The sequence below is a fragment of the Haemaphysalis longicornis genome, unplaced genomic scaffold (genome assembly GCF_048455015.1).
Source record: "Haemaphysalis longicornis isolate Haplotype H1 unplaced genomic scaffold, Haemaphysalis longicornis Haplotype H1 scaffold_4, whole genome shotgun sequence".
Lineage (NCBI taxonomy): Eukaryota > Metazoa > Arthropoda > Arachnida > Ixodida > Ixodidae > Haemaphysalis > Haemaphysalis longicornis.
In genome coordinates, this window is record NW_027526361.1 from 18,988,296 (window position 1) to 19,012,324 (window position 24,029).

The following is a 24,029-nucleotide window of genomic DNA, read 5'->3' on the forward strand; positions in this document are numbered from 1 at the left end:
GCAGAAATGGAAGGCGGATAGTTATGCTGCGAGAGAGCATATCACGCAGTGCTGCTCCGTGCTGTTGATAACTATAGCTTTGATAATGCTTCCAGACGCAAAGTAAACAGTGAAAGTGTTTATCGGAAGTGTGTTGCAAAGTCGTTTTCAGGTTAATGAAAAAAAAAATGCGAAAGGTTAGTCGGCTGCCCATCCTGTGCGGCCAAGGTTACCGATAAGCACCGATGTGCGTCAAGGCGTCTCGGAGAATTCGAACATGGCCTGCCAGAGAATCCCACTTCAACCAGAATGCATCGGTACGCCGATGCCTTTAGCGTTGAGCAACCCAAGCCATAGGCTACGAGGACGAAAACTGATAGCCGGTAGATATGAAGCAGGTAGCTCATTGCCTGTGAGTGAGTGCACTTTTTATCAGTCGTGCGCACTCCGCGTGACCCCGCTATCGTGCTCTTGCTGATACAATACGCTCACATTATCGAAGCCGCGAACAACAAACAACTCGACCCTTAAAGAGGCGGCGTTTTGAGCGCTGGGGACACTCATTCACCGAGCACAAATCCTAAGGTCCAAAGATGGACAAGTCACTCCTTGGCTTCCTAGTTTTTAACGACTGGGTGATACTAGCGATCATCATTTGCCTTCTTTTATACCTGTAAGTAGATTTCCTCTGCATTTTATTCTTCCGTACGCCTTCTAATAAAATAAGAAACGATATCGCTGTTCTTGAAGCTACAAGCCTTAGCAATGCAACGAAAAACGGTAGCGACATGAGTGTCCAATCATTAGGTATAAAACGGTGTAGGGACGGTGCCGATGAACTTAAAAGAAAAGGCGAGAGCCGATTGGAGTTCCGACGTTTGGATATTTGTTGTATTGATTACGTTCTGTCGAGGTTAATACCGTGATGTATAATCTGTTACCGAACGTTTTGCGAGCGCCAGCTGCCACATCTGAGTGCGGTATCGCTTAGAAAAATCAAAAATGACGTCACAATACGAGAGGATTCCGTGACACGCTGCTCGAATTTATTTTGATTTTGACAGTACTAGGCTTGCATGTATTATCCACAAACCGCACTCATGATTTAACTATGACAGGAAGCGAAACAATTCTGCAGAAACTCAAAGAATCGTCTACTATACTCGGGAACAAGTTAAGAACGTCAATAGCTCACGTAAGGTATCACTCCGCCGAAGCGACGGGCCCGTTTGTCAACGGGCGCGCGAGTTTTGAAAGGAGGTTGCTGTGAATGCGTGATATCGTCTGCCTTTTCTCGCGTAGTTTGCTTGTCTTCGCTGCAGTAGTTTATAAGCATATTAAGTCCAAAAAAAATCACAGAAATGGTTCGTGCCTTGTTCAAAATATTCCCAGTAACTTTCTACTGTCGCCGCGCGGAGTAACATCCGGCTGCGGTGATGTAGCACAGAGACACCATCCGTTGCCGTTCTTAAGTTGTACTCGAATACAATGCGTAGAATTGTTACGTCGCTGGTCTATACTCTAAGTTTTTCACAGGCAATTTTGACTATGAGTCGCCAAATACGTTGGGTTATTTTATTTTTTCTCGGTTTTCGTTAGTTTCTTTTCGCCATTGATGTAAACTTACACCTTTATAGCGGTTGAGTGCCTTAAAGGAGCCATTAAAGAGTTCTCTCTCTCTCTCTCTCTCTCTCTCTCTCTCTCTCTCTCTCTCTCTCTCTCTCTCTCTTCTCTCTCTCTCTCTCTCTCTCTCTCTCTCTCTCTCTCTCTCTCTCTCTCTCTCTCTCTCTCTCTCTCCATGAAGACAAAATACAAGTTCGGTTTATTAGAAAGACTGCATAGTCCCGATAACAATGATACCAATATCATCGCAATCTTCGAGCAAATAACGGATATATTAAAGAAAACGTGTGAAGCAGTCGCACCCTCTAGCCAATTTCCCGCAAGTTTTCTATGACATCACGGAACCTTGTTTGTGCCATTGGCGGCCGCCTAACTGACCTGTCACGACGACACATGACTGGACGTCTGTAATGGGGCCTCTAGTTCCATTTGACCATATCACTTGAATGCCAACGTGCAGTTAACGCACTGAAAATTATGTTTTATTGTTGGCCCGTATGGCGTCATTCTTGCTCATAACACGTCACTGTGGCGCAAAATTTGAAAGTTTTTAAATACTTCTTGCTTTTTTTTTGTTAAAAAAACATCTTTTGTGGCTGTAATGGAGCTGAGTGAGATACTGAATACTAGTTCTTTAAAATTAAATGAAGTTGTATTTTCTCTTCATGGCTCCTTTAACTCTGCCACTTTTGCATTTTTCCGCAGATGCGAAGCGTAGTGTAGGGTTGGTTTATTTTGGCGATTTTTTCATTCATATTTTCAACGTTATTTTCCGTTATTTCTTAGTTTAGTCTTCATTTCTTGGAGGAGATGTACAGGAGGAATATTTTTTTTTTATTTCGTCAGTTCATTTTTGTAAAATTTTTATTTTTCCAAAGGGTCCTCGACTGACGAATCTTTTCACAGGGCGAGTGCCCTTTATACCAGCACCTTGCTGTTTATTAAAAGTTTATACCTTCTCATCCTCCCTCCTATTTTTTTTACATTTAATTCTTCAAAATTCTGTTCGACCAATTATCTCCATTTACGCTATAATCGATTACATGTGTTACCACCACGAATTGGGCAACCGTCACTGCGTTGCGTAATTGGATAAACACGCTAACGCTACTGCGTGTTCGAATGGAAATAGTTTAAGAACACTCGGTGGTTTGCCAGCAGCTCTGCGTGGCTAACTTTTTCCGCCTATTTGAAGCGTTTTACACCTCCCAAATGTGCTTTACGGGCTACAAAAGCTCTGATAGAGTACCTGAAACACACGAATCTAAACCAGTCTCTGTGAACAACTCAACGTTTCTGTGAGCATGAAGTTCTTCAACATCATCCTCATCACCTTCATCGTCATCAACTGGCGTAGCAAGTTAGCCATTTTAGCCCGCCTAACATCGCCAGACTTCATTAAAGGTCGTGCGCTCTCTCTCTCTCTCTCTCTCTCTCTCTCTCTCTCTCTCTCTCTCTCTCTCTCTCGCTCGCTCGCTCGCTCTCTCTCTCGCTCTCTTTTTCACCTCGGCTTCCGCCGTGCGGTTCTGACGGGTTGGGAAAGAAGGAAGAGCAGGGAAGGGAAGGATGCAGTTAGGTCGGAGGGGTCTACAAGTTCCCTTCGAAACATCGCCATGTGTACGGCGAGAGGGGATAGAACCATTCGTTTAACCACCTAGGCTGGAGTGGCCCCCGTCTCCATCTCTCCATCTCCATCACGAGGAGGAAGGAAGGATGGAAAGGCCGGGAGGTTAGCCAGGTGTAGAGACCAGTTTGCTACGTTGCACTGGGGGGACTGGATTTCAGAGGATTAAAAAGAGGCTAGACGAAGAGGAAGAAATGTAAGCGTCAAGGCGCGCACTCTAGCCCCGTTATAGGCACTACAGTCGTTCATGTCAATTCGTTTCGCTCAGGGAACGTAGAAGTACTTCCGTCGCCTTTTGTGATGTCGATGGTAGCGACCGATGACCAGGGATAGTCTCTACTGAAAATGGTCGATTGTCCAATCTGCTGAGCGCGGTGCCAAGCACGCTTCTCTCCGACGAGTATTCGGGGCAGCGACACAGCACATGCGCTATAGTCTCTTCCGCCCCACAGGCGTCACAGTGGGCGCTGCTGGCCATACCCATGAGGAAGGAGTAGGCTTTCGTGAAGGCCACTCCCAACCACAGTTGACAAAGTAAAGTCGACTAGGGTCGAGACAGCCCATACGGAAGACGGCGCTGAAGAAGAGGATCTTGAATATAGAGACGGGGATTCGAAAAGTCCGGTGTGTTCCATTGCTTCATGGTAATCCTACGTGCAAAGGAGTGAAGCATCCTCGCGGCACCGGTCCTTGAAAGCGGGAGCAGGGTGGTGCGTTCGCTCTCGTGGCCTGCACGGCAGCTTCATCCGCCAATACATTAGCGATGATTCCACAGTGACCTGGAAGCCGCTGGAATATTATGTAATGCCGGCTGGGATGGCTTGATGGAATTTTTCTCCAGTCTGCATCACCAGGTGATACAGGGAGCCGTAGCGCAGGGCTGCGCGTAAGGAGTTTAGCTGTCGCCGATGAATCACATTTCACCAATTGAACGGTGCCAGTGAACTCTCTCATGTTAGCTTTTTCTCATTATTCACCTGCAGGGACTTGTGATGTCTGTTTATATTTGGGGAGGAGGACGGAGGGTTAGTGAAAGGGGTAGCGAAAGACTCCTTCGAAAGTTTCTAAAAAAAATCCGCCCCATTCATCAACCTCCTTTCATCATGCTGCACTGATACATTGGTAGCGAAGTATTGATACCAAATTTTTCATTAGACACTGATTACTTATCAGTGTTCTGTACTCGGCATTTCGACCACAGCCGAGCAGCCCGGTATCGCAACTACTGGAGGGACCAGAACGTGGTGCACGAGAAGTTCTCCCTCTTCTTTGGCCCGCAGATGAAACATCTGTACAAGGTGAGCTTTCAGGTGGTTTTTTTTTTCTCTCTCTCATTTTTCACCAAATGACGCCTTTTTTCCACTTCTGCAGCCTTTTCAAAAGGTAGACCAAGAACTTTACAAGAAGCACGGGCGGCTTTTTGGGTACGTCTGCGCTTTGTACTTCTTCGAGCAGCGACAGTCTTCGCTTCGAAAACTATCGACGCCTCGTATAACTATTCCCAATGCGCCTACCCTCCCTGCTTGAAAACAGAACGTTTGAAGACGGAAAGCCGGTGCTCTTCGTTGCCGAACCGGAGCTCCTGAGGTTACTTTTAGTCAAGGATGCCTCACAGACGCAAAGAAAGGTGAATGAACTCTCCCAAAAGGAAGTCCTCTTCCTGAAACGTCAGTAAACTATTTTTAAAATGTTTTTCTCGCGTGTATCTATCTTTACTTACTTATTTTCTCGCGCTCTGTGTGAGTTCTTGTTTCCAGACTATATATATATATATATATATATATATATATATATATATATATATATATATATATATATATATATATATATATATATATATATATATATATATATAGTCTGCAAAGATGCGAATTCACACAGAGCGCGAAAAAATAAGGTTAGTAGAGACAGAGACACACGAGAAAGACGTAGAAAATAGAAATACGTTTACTGACGTTTCAGGAAGAGGACTTCCTTTCTTCAGAGTGAAGAAAAGAAGTACTCTGAAGACAGGAATTCCTCTTCCTGAAACGTCAGTAAACTTATTTCTATTTTCTACGTCTTTCTCGTGTGTCTCTGTCTCTACTAGCCGCCTTATATATATATATATATATACAGAAAGAAATGCGGGCAGTCCACAACACCAAAGAAGGCATAGGGGAATGGTTGGACTATATTTTTTACCGTTAGTAAGCGAGAAAGAAAGAAAGAAAGAAAGAAAAACACGCGCCCAGAGTGGGGACCGAACCCACGCCTTTCGATTAGATCTCGAATGCCTTACCAATTCGGCTATCTGGGCGACTGTGTTCTGCTTCACTTTCTGGGGTATTTATATTTACTACAACTGTATCTCACGCTTGAGGGTGGTAGCCAGCGCCACTCAGACTACACGGGGAGAAGGGGACCTTCTTTTCAACCCCCGGGGCGTGACGCGAACGTCTACAGCCTGTCATAAGCGGGTAACTGGCGGGAAACCCTCTTATGCTACCTTGGCATCAAGGCTGCCACAACCGAGGCCCTCGCTAAGCTTTCGCAGGATAATATGGTTAGGAAATGAGGAATATATATATAGGAATATTAGGAATATATATATATATATATATATATATATATATATATATATATATATATATATATATATATATATATATATATATATATATATATATATATATATATATATATATATAGCAGAACAGAAAGATACGGGACGAGGGACTCGGTAAGGACACATATCAAGGTTGCAGTCAAGGCAGCACACAGGGCCGCTCGAGAGCTCACCGTCCGAGCTGGTCCTGGCCTTGAGCCGTTCCACAGAGCCCTATCAGCCCGCGACAGACTTGTTACCTTCCACGACATAACCTCGCACTACCCCCTCTCCCGCCACCAACTACCCCCAGCCGCTCCGACCTTCTTCAATGAAGAGGAACGCCTATGGCGACTCACCCAGACACACGCACTCCCCTGCCGATATCGACTTCACCTTATATATATATATATATAAACATAATTAGAATGCTGAGCATTTGTTGTATAACTGGTGTGCAATAATCTTCTTACCTAGCCAGACATGCCTTGCTTTCTTCTTTTCAGCTAGTGGAGTTGGACGACCCTATTCTGAGCAACTTGATGATCAATGTTAAAGCCGAACAATGGAAGAAGCTTCGATCCGCAACTTCGCCTGCTTTCACAACAGGAAAGCTACGCAAGGTAATTTTTTCTCCAGCTGTCTGCATTCCTATGAAGAAACAAATTGGTGCATTACTTTTTACTGGCACAGCCGTCCACACGCTTAGCTTGCACATCAGATTCTTCTTAAAGGCCAACTGCACTCAAATTTTCTACACCGTAAAAATAATGTCACCTAATAGTACATATAAAAAGCGTGCGAAATGCAAAATATTGCGCTTCTAACATCAACGCGCGCGGCACAAACGGCTCGCGATATGGCCATTTTCGGAACCGAAACGGAACCGAAAGGTGACGTACGTGATGGAACGGAAGCGGCCGCGCCAGAACCGGCGGCCCCTCAGAGCCGCCTTCAAATGCGCGTTGTAGCGCCGCGTTTCGCTCTGATATTTCCACAGAAGAACTTCTACTAACGTTTGCCCATGATAATGGAGTTAGGGGCAATTCCGGCATCCCGTTGCTATCAGTCGAGATGAAGTAGACCGCCCGACAGTAATTTTTTCCATCATAATAACTGCCGGAAATTAGGCGGGGTATATTTTCTGACATCCTATAGCCGCGCTATACAGTTCCTGTTTGCTGTAGATCTTGTTGAAAACGTGTCTGCTTTTTAAGTGGTCATTTTAGGTTGCGTGTTCTATACTAATAAAGCACAATTGAAGTGAATCTTATTCCGCTTTATCTACTTGCAGATGCAAGCAATCATAGACAGCTGTGCCATGTTTACGGCTCAGCGTTTGAAGGAAGCCGCCAAGGAATCACAAGACATCGACATGAAAGGGTAAGATGGTCTTTCTGCAGCGTCGGAACCGAAAGCCCGGTTCAGTACCAGGCACCTCGCAGACTCACAAGTATAGAGATATAGCCAGTGACATCGCTTGGAGGAACTCGTTTTTTTTTTTTTCGGTGCACTAATGCGGCAAGAGTCATTAACGATACTGTCCAGAAATGTTATTAACTTTGGACTTGGAGATGTCCTCCAGCGCAAACATACATTATTATATATCATTTAAAAAGCAAAAAGTACTGCAGAAACCATAAGACACGAAGTTGCGGAGGTTTACTTATGGGTGCACCTGAGTTTCTTTAACATACACTAAATTATCCTGGAAACCAGAGTTATATATGTGTTCCCCATTTTAAAAAGTAGCACCGCTGCCACCAGGATTCGTAATTCCTACACACTGAAAGGAGTACAGCGCCTTACGTTAAATTCAGGATTCGCGCAGGCATTCGTAACCTTTCGAAACAATGACGACACCTGCTGTCGTGGTCAACTAAATTACGAAAAGCGCTGTTTCTTGCGTCTGTATCTTAAAGTATTTCTATATCGTCAGCTAGAAAACGCTCTGTTGCCTGCCGCTTACGCCCAAACACGTCGACATGCACACGTGAAACGTCAACCACTCGCGGTGAAACAGCACGCTGGCCCAGCACGTCCTAAGCCAGAAGAGTCGAGCGGAAAACTAGGCAATCAGTGCGGCCGCTTTTATCGAGTACAGTATCGGCCATTTTCATCTAATTTGTTTGTTTATTACTATTTCAAGTTTCCAGTGGCTCGATTGTACCAGCCAGTGTTGTCCGATGGCATTTGGAGTCGCGGAGGCGAACAAGTTTAGCTTTGTGAGTGAAAAATCGGCACTCCGAGAGGAAAATTTGTTAATGACGATACATTCCTCTGCCTCACACACATAGTTGGTGAAAACAGTTCTCCACTTTTAAGCTATGAAATTCTGCTGCTTCCAAATCAGCCGCCATGCACTTACTACATTCTCAAATTTCACCAAATCTATTTGAAGGCCTAAACTACTCTATATTATGAAACGTCCTTTCTGAGCCAATTTATGTATAGCGTAAAAAGCGAAATGTGTGCGGTTCCAGCCCTGCGTGGTTAAAAATGTGCCTGCCTCGCTCTTTTCTCCAATGCACCTCACGTAGGTTCTATGGCCATTATGCATTGGATGCGGTCGCCAGCTGTTCCTTTGGAGCCAAGCTTTCCACATACTCACCAGAGGCGAGCTCCTTCGTTAGCAAGGCAAGGAATGCGTTCTTCGCACCAATAACACCGGCGGTTGTGTTCAGCGGTAAGCAGTGGTTACCATTTCATTTCGAAGGGCATGTAACAAAGTTTTCTGGCCCATACAATTTCAAATTATGCCCGTAGTAGAAGAGCCTTGTGTAATTCTTATTGAGCTTCCTGTCCCTTTCAGCATTTCGAATGAAGCTCAGCGAAACATTCCACAAGAAAATCTTCAACCAAGATGCGTTTGATTTCTACAAGTACGCCACACTGGACATCATCCAAAAGCGAGAGAAAAACAACGTCGTAAGTAACGCTTTCCTCAAGCAAGGGCTTTTTTTCCTAAATCGAAAGCCTTAAGTATCCTGTCTTGCGAAACATCGTCGTTGTTGCTGAGGCTGCCCCGTCAAGAAAATGGCCTCCGGTGTAAGTAGTAAATGGAAAAAAAAATTACACCATCTCCCCTAAGGGAACTATGTGGTGACGCAAAGCATACGCGCACACCGCGTACTCGCCGCAGTCGTTGCCCTCGCCGAACTCTCGCGAAAGAACCTCGATGGCGTTAGTGCGTTGACGATCGTTCTTGATGCTGCCGATGCGCGTAAGATAGTTGTCGAAGCAGCGTCTGTCGCCACGCGCCTTGCAGCTCAACCAGAGAAGAGGACGAAGAGGGCGGGCAGCGGGGTAGGAGCGTGAGCACGCAATAAAGAAAGACGAGAACCAGGAGGTGTTCGATAGCGCGCTGTGCGATAGCGCGCGCGCCGCTCCCTCAGTTGCTGCTTCGGTCCGCGCGCTATTTGGGAAACGTCGACATTTTTCGCTGACTTTTGCGTCACGATAAAACAGTAGTCAGCGAGTGTGGAGTACGATGAGGGGTGAGCATAACTGATTGAACTGCAGCACAACTATGTTAACCACACACACTATGCGAGTTAAGCCAAACAGGCCATGTCATAGCATGCTATACCTGCCACCTTGACGGGCAGCTGACGCGTATTGGCGATGCTCATTGGTGCGGTATAAATTTGACTGTTCGGTATAATTTTGCATATCATCACGCATAAGGCAACAATCCCACCGTAAAGTAAAGCAGATGTATAAACCTTTTTTGTTGCTCTTGCTCTTGGACGTAATGAGTAGAAATGCATCTGAATACCACCCACTGGAGTAGCCTTTGGTCGGCCAGCACCCATCGAGTTTGTTAGCCACAATTCGCCGCGCTACAAATACGTCATCTCTAAGTAAGACCCGCCGCAAAGTATTCCATCCCAGAGAATAGAAGAAAAACTGCTTGCAGTTCATATTCAACGTATCAACAAATGATTCCAGGGCTGTTGACTTGGATTACGAAGTCCCTAAAAGTTTGTTTAGGGTGATAGCACGCGCGCTATGTCAAACCTTACTTATAGTAGTGGCGTTTTCAGTAATCCCTTCGTGCGCTTCATTTTACTGTCTTTTTAAAATACAGAAGCATGAAGACTTCCTGCAAATGATGATGAATGCTCAGGAAGCGTCGGAAACTTCGGAAGAATTGGTGACCTCCGTTGAGCGGTCTGCTTTAAACCCTGAAGGCGAAACCTCTCAGTTAAAGCCCCGCAACGTAAAAAGTGAGTATCGTGTGTTTTCTTCTTAAGTCTGAGTGGTTGCAAATAGTTTGACCATTAAACAAGTAGCTTCAAGTATGCCTATCTTGCACTACTGGTGGCTTCATCACAGCCCCCTTTGTATCGGCCCAGCGTAACATTTTTGCTGATTGATTTATACATTTAGCTTGTTAAAACAAACGGTTGAATTGGAGTCACATCGATCTAATGCTCTAAAACACCACTGAACATCCAGCCCCTGTCAAAGAAGGCATAAAGGGGGGGGGGGGGGTACCAAGCATGTTTGTTTTGTTTTTTCGAGGGTACAAAGACACCACGCTAAGCTTTGGCGAATTTTGGGGTTTATGGGGGAACGCCAACATTTAAATTCACATTCTGAGTATTAACCGTACCGATCGCGTGATATGCGCACGTGCAGTAGCTCACGCGGCCTTTACAAACTATCAAGAAATCTATCGTTTTTCGGGACTATCAGCCTCTTTATAGTCGACTAGTGGTATAATTATCGATAATTTTATAATAATTATAGGAAAATTTTTGCCATTTTAAAGCTATAGGAACGTATTTGATGTGCAGCATGCATTAAATGCTGGCTGCATCTCTGTCTTCGCTTAGGGAGCGGGAAATTTGCATCAGCACCGGCTTTTCCTTGTACAACACATCCCCTCGGGATCAACGTATTATGAATAAACATTTGGCTAGGAGCAGCTATACGATGCAAATGTTTTGAAAATTTGTGCGAATGGGTTCAAGACAAATAATAAAAAACGCATTTATTAACTCTGTTGCTCATTTGTGTGAACCTGAGAGCGAGATAGTAAATATCTTTTCACTTGTTGCACCAATGCGTTGCAATAAAAAACACGTACAGTGATTTCGTATGCTAGTAAATTTACGTCCTCAAGGATGGTGTCGTTGTCAATTGTTATGGTTAAGGTTAGCGTTGTATTCAGATAAGCAATCCTGTATCAGAGATGAATAGGCTATTTGTAAAAGGTGAAGTACGTTTAATTTTATTGCCCGTCCTCCGCTCGTTGAAACAATGCGATGCGCCAACTACTTGAATGTAGTCTAGAAGCAGCTAGCCAGATTTTTAATGTATACAAAAACTGTTCCAGAACTATGATGATAATTTTAAGATATGTTATGAATATTGTCTGGCAACGACATCTTTATCACTTCTCTAGCTGCTGTTTGTTCAATTATACAAAAAATGTACCTTCATACGTAGCGGATGTTTTCACTCCTATGGAATAAGAAGTCTCGGTACTTCGCTCGACGCTATTTCAAGCCTATAAATACTAATATTTGCAATCTTAGTATTTTAATTATCGGTAATATTATATCTGCAATTTGGCAACGGTGAACAATCTATAGTACTAGCTATACCAGCAGTGGGGCATTAGTGGGCTACTAACCAATTTTACATAGGGTTTTCACTGCGGAATACTGTCGATAGGGTTCTGAATCTGCCGATGGTCAATGATATATAGTACTATTGGCATTTTTTCTCTATCAATGATTCTACGTCAGTTGGTTATGGATAGTACTGTGGACAGTTTTTCCTCTATCGGTACTACTATTGTGAGGAAGCAGACGACAATATCGATAGTAGTAATAATACTTTTGCATCACTGCTGTGGGTTCCTCCATTTCTGCTGTCATTGCTGAGCGACGAAAGTATAGCAGTGATGGTAAAGAAAAATGTCAATGAAATACTATACATTTTTCAATAAGAACACTTGGACGCCGCTGTTGTGGACTGGTTTAGGCGTGCGCAGAATAAGATGCGAAACGGGTGGCTTCAGTGCGTGGTCGAAACTGTCCAGAAAGAATGCAGGTGAGCTCTGCAGATCTGAAATTAGAAGGTATTAAGCTTATGGTTTTTCCACGCATATTCCTCTTGTCGAATCACTGATAACAGTTCCTCCCAAATATCTCTCGCAATAGAGTATCCTACGCGGATCCGTTTAACGGAAAGAGCTACTGCAAGAGTGTAGCCATGCAGATTACATATCTGGGACGTAATATAGGGTGGTGCTGACTATTTCACAAGCGCACTTTTTGTGAAACATCGCTGTAAGCACTGAATGCACTCTTCACCCTGTCACCGTTATTGCGTCAATGCTTGATAATTACTCCGAAACAAGGTCGCGCTCACAATATAGCATCACAAAGGGAGGTTTTCGAGACAGTTACAACAAAGGAAGGACCTATCTGATTGTCCGTCGGTGATAGATTGGCAGCGCTGCTCCTTCCACGTGCTTTCTTTTATTCCAAGCACTGAGCAAAGTAGTTTATCGGAGAACGTTCAACAACCCTTCTTGCGTCAGTCTGCGTTCGTACGCTGTCCATGTCTTTAACGTTCCTGAGTCCTGATTCATGCACTGACTGATGAACTTTAACTCATAACAAACAAAAAAGTTCGGCCACAGCCTGGGCTTAATCTTCTGACTCTGTCACCGCACTGAGCAGTCGTTTCAATTCGTTAAATCAAAAAGAACCAGTTAACAGTACATATTGTGGTTTGCCTGTGGGCTTCTACGGAGGGATCTTTTCAAAGTGAGCTAATAAACTGCCGTTCTTATCCCTCGAGCCTGTTACGACCTAAGCTTCGTGGCTTTTACTCCGCATGAACGCTCACGAACGCCACCAATAATCCATCGTAGACTCACTGTGCAAGCTCTAAGCAGAACTGCAGTGTTACTGGCTTCAATTTTCCCGCTTCTCTCTGCCGGCTCGCTCGCCCAGACCTGACGGAAGTGGAGGCGCTGTCCCAGTGCGTGCTCTTCTTCCTGGCGGGCCAAGACACGGCCTCGACGGCCTCCACGTTCGCCACCTACCTGCTGGCCACCAACCCGCACGTCCAGGACAGGCTGCGCGCCGAAGTCGACGAGTGCTTCCGCAAACACGTACGCACTGCTCTTCTTATCGCCTTCTCCGGGCCAGTCGGTAATATAACACGGAAGTGTTTTATTCTGGGATTCACGAATATTTCACTTACGTCATATCCGTCACGGACGTGACGCCCGTACACCGAAGCTAGCGGCCTGTAAAGGGTGCACCCCTGCACAGAGGGCCTTCTTGTGGGCAAGCAACCTTTAGTACTGAAGAGTACGTTATATTTAGGGTTGTTCGTTTTCGGGTTTTATATTTTAACATGAAAGTGTATTATGCCGGGATACACCAAGATTTCACCGACGTCATATCCCTCACGAAAATGACGCCAGTGCACCTTTGCCGAAGCGACTCGCCAGCAGGACGTCACTCGCCAAGCACACCAGCAAGACAGCCGCCGACCCGCAAATCATGCTCAGCTGCAGACTTCGCTGCACATTTAACTTTCGTGTTTTACCGATTCCTATGACAGAGGAATCAACCACAGTTTTTTGTCCAGTGTACGAGATGTCGTTTTTTACGTTTTTTTTTCTTTTTTCCAGGGAAGCTCGCCGTCATACGACGAAGTCGCGAAGCTACCTTACCTAGATTGTGTCGTGAATGAAACGTTGCGAATCATGCCACCAGGAGCGAGGTAAAAAGCATGGGTTCTGTACACCTGCGACGCGTTCACCCATTTTAATCACCACCCGTGCGGGCTTCCTGATGTAGCTTGTATTTGTTCTGTTAACAGACTGGAAAGGTGCCCTGCTGAAGACTATGTGCTCGGAGACACGGGGATCAAGGTGCCCAGCGACTGCGCCATAGTGGTGCCAGTTTATGCGATGCACATGGACCCCGAATTTTTTCCACAACCCGAAGTCTTTAACCCCGACAGGCAAGTGACCTCACCCTCTCAATTATTTTTAGGGGGGCGGCGTAAAATGTTGGCTTCGCCATTCCAGGGTGGTAAGAGAAGAGAAGTGAAGGGACTAAGCAATGACAGTTTGCGTTCCCTGGGTAAGTCGTCGAGTGCCATGAACCGCGAAAATGAGCCATCCGAACTAGCGAGCCAAGTGAGCAAGCGAAAAAGCAAGACCAAGGGGCTGGTTCACGGTGCGATCTCCACCGAAAGAACGCAAGGGAAACCGGCCCCAAGTAATCGCGAATCAAGGCAATTATGCTCACGTGTACTCGACGACGCCCCTCTAGAGACGGCGTTAGAGACTACGGCATTGCCAATAATATTAAGAGTGGCTGGCTATAGTGCCAAAAGAATAACGAATTTGGTACTCACGGTTGATTTCAGTGCGAGACACTTGTCCTCTACAGACAAATTAACTAAGAACAAAACATCGTTATACAGTGCATATCAAAACAACGCGAACAAATATAAAATACAACACGTGAACACTGATGTACAATATTAAGGAGCTTGGGGTAAAAGCGCTAAAGACATCATTGGTGCTGTCATAACAGCCGCGATGAAATCAATTAATTATAAGCTTGTTAGGGGCGACAAACTTAAACGCCAGACTATAAACTGAACGACTCCAGTGAGAATCACTGAACTTGGACGCTTAGTACTTCATCGCTGGGAATACCTGCTCCAATTTTTCTTCATTCTTTGCTATGTCTTTTTTGCCTGTTTTCCATTTCCCACGTGTAGGATAGCAAACTGGGCTCTAGCCAGGTTAACTTTTCCGCCTTCCTCCGGCATCTATCCTTCCTTCCTTCCATATAAGGGGACCTGGCTTTTAGGGAGCTTCTAGTGCGGGGTCGGATGACAGATTCGTTTGGGTGTTTTACGCGTACACCTACAATAAAAGAGGGTGAAGAATAGGATCATGAATATCCGTTGGTTTTGTTGGAAAGTATAGTTTTGAGGTTGTGCTTTTCTCCAACTTATAGTGGTTAAAAATATTACTGTGCTCAATTTTTATTGGTGGCGTTGTCAGGCAAAAAACGGTTACGTATCAGGCTCTGCCAGCGCGGTTGAGATTCGATGAAAGAATGAAAGAGAAATATTCAGGCCTAGCAGCCCTAATAACCAATAGACAACACGTGGCGCCGGTATTTTTGATTATGTATTCGCCACCTAAACCTTTCACGGCTAGCCTAAAATATTTTCAAGTTTAGAGGTCGATTTATCCCCAGCTTCCCACCTGTAGCACAGGAATTGTAACAGGATCATAACGAAGTAAAACATCGTAATTTTGTACGAACTTGATCATCATGGCCTTACTGCAAATATTCGAGCAATAATATAATTTTTTGCGCTTCTTTTAACATAAACCCAGGTTCAACGAGGAAAACATCAAGACTATCCGCCCGTATACGTATCTTCCCTTTGGCGCCGGTCCCCGCAATTGCATCGGAATGAGATTTGCCATCCAACTCATAAAAAGTTGCCTCCTTCATGCTGTTCACAGCGTGGAGTTCGTGCGGTGCTCCAAGACAAAGGTAAGAAAGCCGGAATATGCGCGACTTGTCCTCTGTGGCACAGTGACGATTGCAGGCCAATCGGAGGTGTGCTTCGTGGCATAACAATAATGTGGATGAAAGTCTGCAGAACAAAATTTTAACATCTCCAGAAGTGTGGAAGAAAGATGACTTATTGTTAATTATAGGCCAATCATTTACATGGCAAAACTTCCAGTTTTCGTGCATACATTGTTTGATGCAGTATTTCATCCCCCTGGACAATCATAAAGGTTCACTGAAACTCTATGCGGCTCATGGAGACATCGCTTTGGCAGTACACGAAAGAAATAATTTTGTAAGACTTGTACAATTGCTTCAACTTTAACAAGCAATAGAAAAGTGCAGTACGTTCCCAGATAAGGATCTGGGAACGTCCTTTGACATAGTTTGACTTCTCTATTATATATATATATATATATATATATATATATATATATATATATAGTTAAGAGAAAAGGTTCCTGGCTATGAGGTTAGCTGTAAGATAGAGAAGTCAAACTGAAAAACATAACATTTATTCTTTGAAAAAGACCGGGGGCCGGTCTTTTTCAAGAAGACCGGCCCCCGGTTGAAACGTTAGCCTAAATGTTGTTATGTTTTTCAGTTTGACTTCTCTATCGTATATATATATATATATATATATATATATATATAAGGTAAGTAGAGACAGAGACAAACGAGAAAGACATTAAAAATAAAAGTAAAAGTTTACTGACGTTTCTGGAGCAGTCCTCTAGAAGAAAAGTACTCTGCAGACAGGAAGTCCTCCTCCTGAGACATCAGTAAACTTTTATTTTTATTTTTAATGTCTTTCTCGTTTGTCTCTGTCTCTACTTACCTTATTTTTTGCGTGCCCTGTGTGAGTTTTTATGTTTCCAGACTATATATATATATATATATTGATTGATGGATTGTGGGGTTTAACGCGCCGACGCAACGCAGGCGATGAGGCGCGCCGTAGTGGAGGGCTCCGGATTAATTTTGACCACCTGGGGATCTTTATCGTGCGCCGAAATCTCCTACACACGGGCGTTTTTGCTTTTCGCCTCCATCAGAAAAGCGGCCGCCGCGGCCGGGAATAATTGAACCCGCGACCTATATATATATATATATATATATATATATATATATATATATATATATATATATATATATATATATATATATATATATATATATATATATATATATATGTATATATATATATATATATATATATATATTGGTGATTTGGTATGTTTTAGGTCACTTCAGTTTCGGGGCGCAGCTTATGACCACGTGTAATAAACTCTCAGCTTCGCCCGATGACATGGGTCACGCGGGGAACTGTGCAGCGATGCGTTCAAAAATACGCGGCCGGGCCGGCTCCACGATATAGCATATATCATGGCGGGGGACCGGTCAAGAGCGTATTAGCATATCGGCTGATAGACATATCTGGAGGGTCCATCTGCTGTCAATTGAGCTAAACTACAGCGGGCGCTTACGAACATACCACGCAAGTACGAACACGGTTGATTTGGCCAAGCGTGATTAAATGGTGCGCGCATCGAAGGAAGGGCTAGAGCATAGAGCAAGGATAGAGCAAGCAAACAAAGAATAGAGCAAGCAACTTGGTTGCCTGCTCTATCACTTAACAATTCGCTCGAATGCTCCTCCGAAAGCTTCGCATTCGCATTTCACGCACTGGACTTTCTCGGAAGTAGGACAACCACATATAAATCGGTTTCGGAGCTCTCGGGCCTGATTCAACATTTTCGCAAACTTCGCAGGTGCCTCTCGAGTACCAGCCGGGATTCGGCATCCTCCAGGCCAACGGACTTGTCGTGGGTGTCAGGGAACGAAGAAGCTGACCGGCCACTCTCTGCACGTAACGGATGGCGCGCATTCAAACGAGGGCGCCGGAAGGGCGTAGGGCCATACGCACATGTCCTCGTTGCTGTGTGCTCAGTTCGCGTTTGCATTCGAACGAGCCCAGTTCGGTGGTTCTAAACGACCCCTCACGAAGCAAAGCGTTTCCTCGCACCCATGTTGTAAATGCGCTCTTTTTAAACGTCGTATTATGCGCTTCTCTCGCGAATTCGCCTACCTACCGCATAGAGACGCGAACTAACCATGACGGACAGCAAGGAAGCCTTTACAACTCATCTGATTTGCTCCATCCCACCTCTTGTCGCTTCGAGTAGCTAAACCTCGCCGATGCGACAGTATGCTTTCTTTTTAGTTCTTTGTTTCGTTTGGATGCAATATTAGAGCAAAAAACAATACTTCATTCAAATACCGTACAGGAATATTTATGTTATCCGATGCCACACATAAGAAGAGACAGAAATCCTTCAAATGAGAAATGTGCAATTCTAGCAGAACGGAGCACTAAAAAACAATGCATAAGACGCGACCGCGGCCAGAATGTGACACACTATTAATCACACGATTGCACTGCAGGGTATATCTAAACGGGTAGGTTATGGGCAGTCACGTTGCTGATAGCAAATCGGACCCCAAAATCCCTCCCTCGTGAACGTCACCGCCAAATATATAAACTGGTCAGTGTAAATAGCCAATCAGCATCGGTACGTCAGATACGCGCCTTACTTTATCACTATTTTTGTCAAATTGGGCTTTGTTTGTTTATGTTCGTCTCTTTGGAGTAATTCCTGCGCTCTTTGCAGTTTCCTCGCGCCACAAGTGCATACTCCCGCATCGAAGTTGGTATTTCAGCAACTCCTTTCCCTACCTCGGAATAAACGTCTGCCCACGCCGCGGCGCTCAACAGAACACAAAGTTGATTTTGGGCAGAATTTTGTGCCGAACGTGCACAGGGTCAGACCTCAAATTATTTCACTGCACAGATATTTTCGTCGCTTAATAAAAAAATCACCATCCTTTGTCATGTCTGTTTCAAATGCACAATGTACTGTTTCGATACATTGTGAACTGTTTCTTTATGTCGTGTGTATGCTTAATTTGTGCAGACGTCGGGAAAATTTTGGAAACGTTAATTGTTTGATTTTGATTAAAATTTCGGCCACATTTTTTTCTCAGATATGTGTGGCATCAGGTAGAGAGAGAAAGAGCGATAAACATTTCATATACTCTAATACGGAGCATGCAAAAAAATGGCGATGTACCCATATCGGCAAGCACTGAACGGCACATAACCTCGAACACTTCGACTGTGCGTTTTTATAGCTATTGGTCGTAAGCAGGAGGCGTCTTGGGGGTCGGCGGTCTGTCTACAGAGTCACACCCGGAACATACGATACGCCATCAAAATATGGGGCAAATGCGTGCGCACAGTAAGAACTGAAAACAAAATCGCTGCCTATTTTTGGCGACAGGAACTGAACCAGTGCTTCTGAACCAATGAGCCACCACTGCGGTTTTTCTTATTTGTTGCACGAACACAAACTCTCATGATAGAAGATCAGGCAGTTTTGGAAAACACATGGCAAACAAACATGCTTTGTTTGCAACCGACGTTCAGCAGATAGTAAGTGTCTCAGATGCGGCTAGTACACTGTGAACCGAAGCTACTGGTTTTGTTTGGTGAAAGAAAAAAGAAGCATCTTTGTTTCCCGAGGGGACTCGACATGCCTTTGATTGGCTCTTCCACCGCAAGGGGAACACGAACAGCACAAACCAGTGGCGGTATTCTCGTGTTTGTTTGTTTTGAAAACGTCCGTTTTGCGTCCGTTTTATTGGGACGTACTACCAGCTGTAGGCGGGCTCTGGGTTGACTTTCGCGCAACTGTTCTTCTAAACACGTTTTCAACGACTAAACCCATTTTAAACCATATTTTATGAGTTTATTTGTTCCGCCAGCGAACCAACAAGTGGATGAAAAATCGCCTGCTCCAAATCGTCTTCTCGGAGAAGACGTGGCTCATAGCTCCGCCGTGCTTGCATGGCGTCACATACGGGTGTTCGCTTTTAGCCAATGAGGGCTTGCTCAAAATGGACACTTTTTAAACAGACACAAAACGAACAAAACACGAAAATACCGCCCCAGAAAATGCACATTGCAAAGATTCCAGTGAAAGAAACTTAGCCGTGCTCGCATGATGGGGCAGGAAGGCCACCACAGAATGATGCGGGAGGTAGAAAACCAGTTGGAGTGACGTGGTACTAAAAATGCTGAAGAAAAAAAATGGGGCCATTCGGCCATTCGGATAGTAAAGGTTTGGTTCGTTGTTTCTTGCTTCGATGTGCCGATGTTGTGGCGCGTAGAAGTCTTCCGATGGTCTGCGTTGGTGCCTGATGGTTGCGGCCCTGATGACACGACGATGAGAGTTGTTGAGAGTTTTCAAACTGTATATTTAGGCGAAAGGCATATAAAGAATATTTACAGGCTGAAGTAGACAGAGTAAGAAATAAAGTGGGATTCCTGGTCAACTAAGACTTTGGGCATGCGGCACAGCCGTCAGCGACGGACCCTGACCTAAGAATACCCAAGTGGTGAGATCCTCCCTAGCCTCACATGGCTAGCCCGACAATACGCCTACCGTGAATAGCCCATTAAAACCCTGAGGATTCGACCATGAGACGTCGTGTCTGGTGGTTTTAATGGGTCACTTAGTCTTTACCCCCGATACACGGCCAATCAGCATTCCCTGGCGATCTGATTGGTCGGGTTACCACATCCGGGTTTAAATTGCGGTGGGCGACGCCCCCCGTAACTCTGAAACATGTCAACCTTTCTCACCAACCAAAAAAAAATATCCAAAGCAAACGAAACAGCTAAACATTCGGAAATCCGCGGAAACACGTGCGAGCGCCAGGGACAAGCTTCTACGAACGCGGTCTGCATCGCCTGTTCCCACGATTCTCGTCCAAAACCGGACAGCCACTCCACACAAGCTGAATCCCATAACCATCCGTATTAACAACCCTGCGCGTCCCAAAGATTCTCCGCCGTTGACAGGCGATGCCCCGTTAATTGGACCATGGGCCAGAAACAGCGCGCAGGGACAACACGACACGGCGGCCGGCTCAGGTGTCGCCTCTGCCGCGCCCATCCCGGGCCGCTACGCGTAAAGGGGCTTTAGCTACGCGCACACCTTCGCACGCCTTCACTCCGCGCGCGCACGGGCCAACAAAGAGAGCACTTTCCGCTAAATCGACCGCCGTCCCGCTCCAGTTGGCAGCTCCAAGCCTCCCCGTCTCCGGAGGCGCAGCGGACCGGATGGTTTTACAACCTGCTAAACGAAAACGCGGTGGGCACAGAGCCAGCTACTGCCAAGCTCCCTGAGTGCCCTTCAAGCCGCCGTACCGCCAATGTTTTCCCACGGCTACACCACGCACTCCGGCCAAAACAACGCGACGACGCGGCTACGGCCCCAGGCAATGTGTCCTCACGCGAGCGGCGTAACCCAGAGGCCACTTGCTCTTAACAAGCTGGCTGCCATGGTGTCATTCAATCCCACTTCCCGGAACCGCGCCGCTCCCTCTGCATTCGACACATTCCGCGTCGCTGGCGCCTGGATCCCTTACACGCCCGTCACAAGATTCACGTAGGGGCCCACTGTTCACTACGGGAATAACACCAACTATTTACAAGACAGGCGAGAAAAGCGACAATGCAAAACCACACGCAACCCCTCCGAACAAGGAAACCCCCAAAATCCTTAGAGTTCCACAAGGAAAGAAATTTCTCCAGCATAGCACATTGTTTGTAAGTCGACTTCGAGTTCACTGCGCCCCGCTGATCCCTGGCACTCACCCACACACGCACACACTGAGTCAGTCAGACAGACAAATGTTTTATTTGGGATGGCTCGAGGCCGCAGGCTTACGGGAGGGGGTTAATCATGTCCGGCCATGGCTGCTTCGCAAACAAAGTGCCACAACGCAGCCAACGTAGCTTGGTGTCGATCACGTGGCCTGATCCAGTCCTCATAGGAGAGGACCCAGGCGGGACGATATTTGGCGCGAAGCCGATCGAATGCCCCACAGTCCCAGACGAGATGGCGGATTGTGGGGGTCACCTCTGTGTTGCAGGCAAAGCAACGGACTGGCTCATGCGCTCTACGCGGTTGTACTTGCGCATCACGCCGTGGCGCCGGGGGCTCCGCCGGCTTCCTCCCCCCCGTCCCGGGCGTCGTCCGTCGCCGGGGATGGCCGGCGGGAGCACACTCTCCAGCTTCGCCTAACGGCCCCTTCGTCGTCACCAGCAAAGGACATCGCCACGCTACTAAAGTCTACATTCATCCCAGGTGAAATCGGAGTCGGCCCGGTTTCATTCTGGCCCACGCGTTCAGGCCTGACGATTGCATCTAAGACGAAAAGTTACCTCGATAACTTAGTACGCGCCATAACCACTACCCCAGTAACTAGATCGGCTTTAGAAATCAGAAAGCCCATTAGACGCCTTCCTCAATTAAAAATTTCCGTAGTAGACTCGTCCATTATGCCGGCTATGCTCTTGAGCCAAATCAACTTCCATAATGATCTGGCTATTTCTTCGGAGGACTTTCATCATCGCATGGTCTTTACCGAACGGCATGGCACGAGGGCGCACATCGTTGAGGTTTCGCCACGGGTTTTTAACTCCCTGAGGCAAAAACGCAGACTCCATAATGGATGGAGTCAGTCCCACCACGTCTCGTCGTTGCCTCCTTCGGCAACGTGGTCGGTCACTGTTGCAACCTAGAGTCCTCTCTCCCCGCCACCCATTCACGAGCACTGCCGTCCGAATCCCAACATGCGTTCGGAACCCATGACAGCGCGTCAGCATTGTCATGAGCACTTCCCTTTTTGTGCTGTACAACATTGTACTTTTGTAGGGCTAGCGCCGAGCGCGTTAACTTGGCGCCGTGAGGCGTAGTCAGTTTGAGGGACGAGAGCGGGTTATTATCGGACACCATCCTTCACCTGACCGCCGAAGTGCCAAAGATCGAACTTCTTCAACCCCCAGATAACCCCAAATGCTTCCCGTTCGATTGTCGATTATCTGGTCTGCGTGGGAGAGAACGTATGGCTGGAGAACGCTATTGGGCACTCAGAGCCATCTGCAGCACGCTGCGACAGGCAAGCACCCACTGCAAACGCGGAGGCGTGAGTTTAAAAAGCCGAAACGGCTTGTTTTGGTCTGGCGTTGCAAGCGTCACTGCCTCACAAAGCGCTGCTTTGAGCCGTTTGAACGCGCTTTTGGCTTCGGCGGATCACGGTATCTTGTTAGAAACTCTCTCTCTCGTCAGTTCTGCCAACGGGCTCGCCACCTCGACGTAGTTTGGAACGTAGCCTCGGTAATTTATTTATTTATTTGCAGGGTACCGTCAGCTTCATTTAAGAAGCCCTAGGCAGGAGCGGACAAACATAATGATACAAAAACAAGGAAACAGGAGTCGTTTTAGACAACTGCGGGAAATAACGCGCATAGAACCAACAGAGGAACGCATCTTGTTGGCGTGGCAAAATTAAACAACAATAAAGAACGGGGAACTTCAAAGACGACAACTTTGTCGCTCGGCATAACATCAATTGAACACGCAGATCACACAGGGGAGCAAACAAGTGGAAAACACAACTGCAAATAATTTAGAAAGAACCCTGAACTAGAAAAGCATTCAATTAGGCGCAGCCAAACACTACAAAGATACAAGAGGAATGTGGGACTGCGTGTTGCCGTTGATTGCGGACATAAATGATTGTACATTATCACGCTCTACAATTTCCGCAGGCAGTCTATTCCATTCGCGGATGCTACACGGGTAGAATGAATGTTTAAAAGACTCCGTTCGACAAGATAATTCCGTAATCGTTTTGGAATGTTGCGCACGCGTGAATCGCCGAGTAACATGTTCAATATACTCGTTTTTACTGCCTGTATTTTGCCATGGTACAACAAATACATGTACTTATGCCGCTGACGATATCGCCTGAGTTGAAGACTGTCAAAGTTATCGCTTCGCAAAAGGGTACGAGGCGATGTTTTCCAGCTATAACTGTTATGAATAAATCGCGCTGCTTTACGTTGAACATTTTCAAGTTTGGCGATGTTAAGTTTTGTATAGGGCTCCCAAACGACAGAAGCGTACTCGAGGACCGGTCTGATGTACGTTTTGTAGGCCATCAATTTTATTTCACGTGTTGATCTTCTCAATGACCGTCTTAGGTATCCTAATTTCCGCATGGCCTTCTTCTCGACGTACATGACATGCTCGTTCCAGCTCAGGTCGGAAGTAATTATGACGCCCAGGTATTTATAACTTGCAACAGATGATAGTGGAGAGCCGTTAATGGAATACAAAAAAGGCAAAGGGTGGCGCTTTCTTGTTAATGTCATCGCTACAGTTTTTTTCTGCGTTAACCTTCATTTGCCAGGATTTACACCATAATTCAATTTTTGCTAATGACGAATTTAGTTTGGACTGATCATCGGCGCAAGTTATTTCCTGGTAGAGTATGCAGTCGTCTGCAAAAAGCCGAATATTTACTGGTATATCTTGGAGAATATCATTAATAAAAATTAAAAAGAGTAGTGGTCTGGGGACAGATCCTTGAGGTATGCTGGATCGAACAGTCTGGGGACGGGAGCAGGCATTTTTAAAGTTTACGACCTGGCTGCGGGACGAAAGGTAGGCTTCTATCCATCCTACGACTTCGGTATTTTTGAATATTGATCTAA

General features: G+C 45.8%; 1 protein-coding gene across 1 annotated transcript; it reads left to right on the forward strand.

Annotated features, from left to right (window-relative positions):
• The first annotated feature begins 493 nt into the window (after positions 1-493).
• On the forward strand, positions 494-18,291 carry LOC144178330 (cytochrome P450 3A56-like). The gene is made up of 14 exons (XM_077706089.1): positions 494-652; positions 4,428-4,524; positions 4,598-4,650; positions 4,760-4,853; positions 6,320-6,436; positions 7,108-7,196; positions 8,354-8,499; positions 8,626-8,741; positions 9,904-10,042; positions 12,791-12,951; positions 13,480-13,571; positions 13,671-13,814; positions 15,217-15,379; positions 17,173-18,291. The coding sequence occupies exons 1-14, from the start codon at positions 573-575 to the stop codon at positions 17,251-17,253; spliced, it is 1,572 nt and encodes a 523-aa protein (XP_077562215.1). The 5' UTR covers positions 494-572; the 3' UTR covers positions 17,254-18,291.
• Positions 18,292-24,029: the final 5,738 nt, after the last annotated feature.

Bases quoted from the DNA above. Each gene is read 5' to 3' on its own strand.
- LOC144178330 (XM_077706089.1), top strand. From the start codon at position 573: ATGGACAAGTCACTCCTTGGCTTCCTAGTTTTTAACGACTGGGTGATA. The intron at 653-4,427 runs GTAAGTAGATTT...TTTCGACCACAG, and splicing joins ATTTGCCTTCTTTTATACCT to CCGAGCAGCCCGGTATCGCA. The intron at 13,815-15,216 runs GCAAGTGACCTC...ACATAAACCCAG, and splicing joins GAAGTCTTTAACCCCGACAG to GTTCAACGAGGAAAACATCA.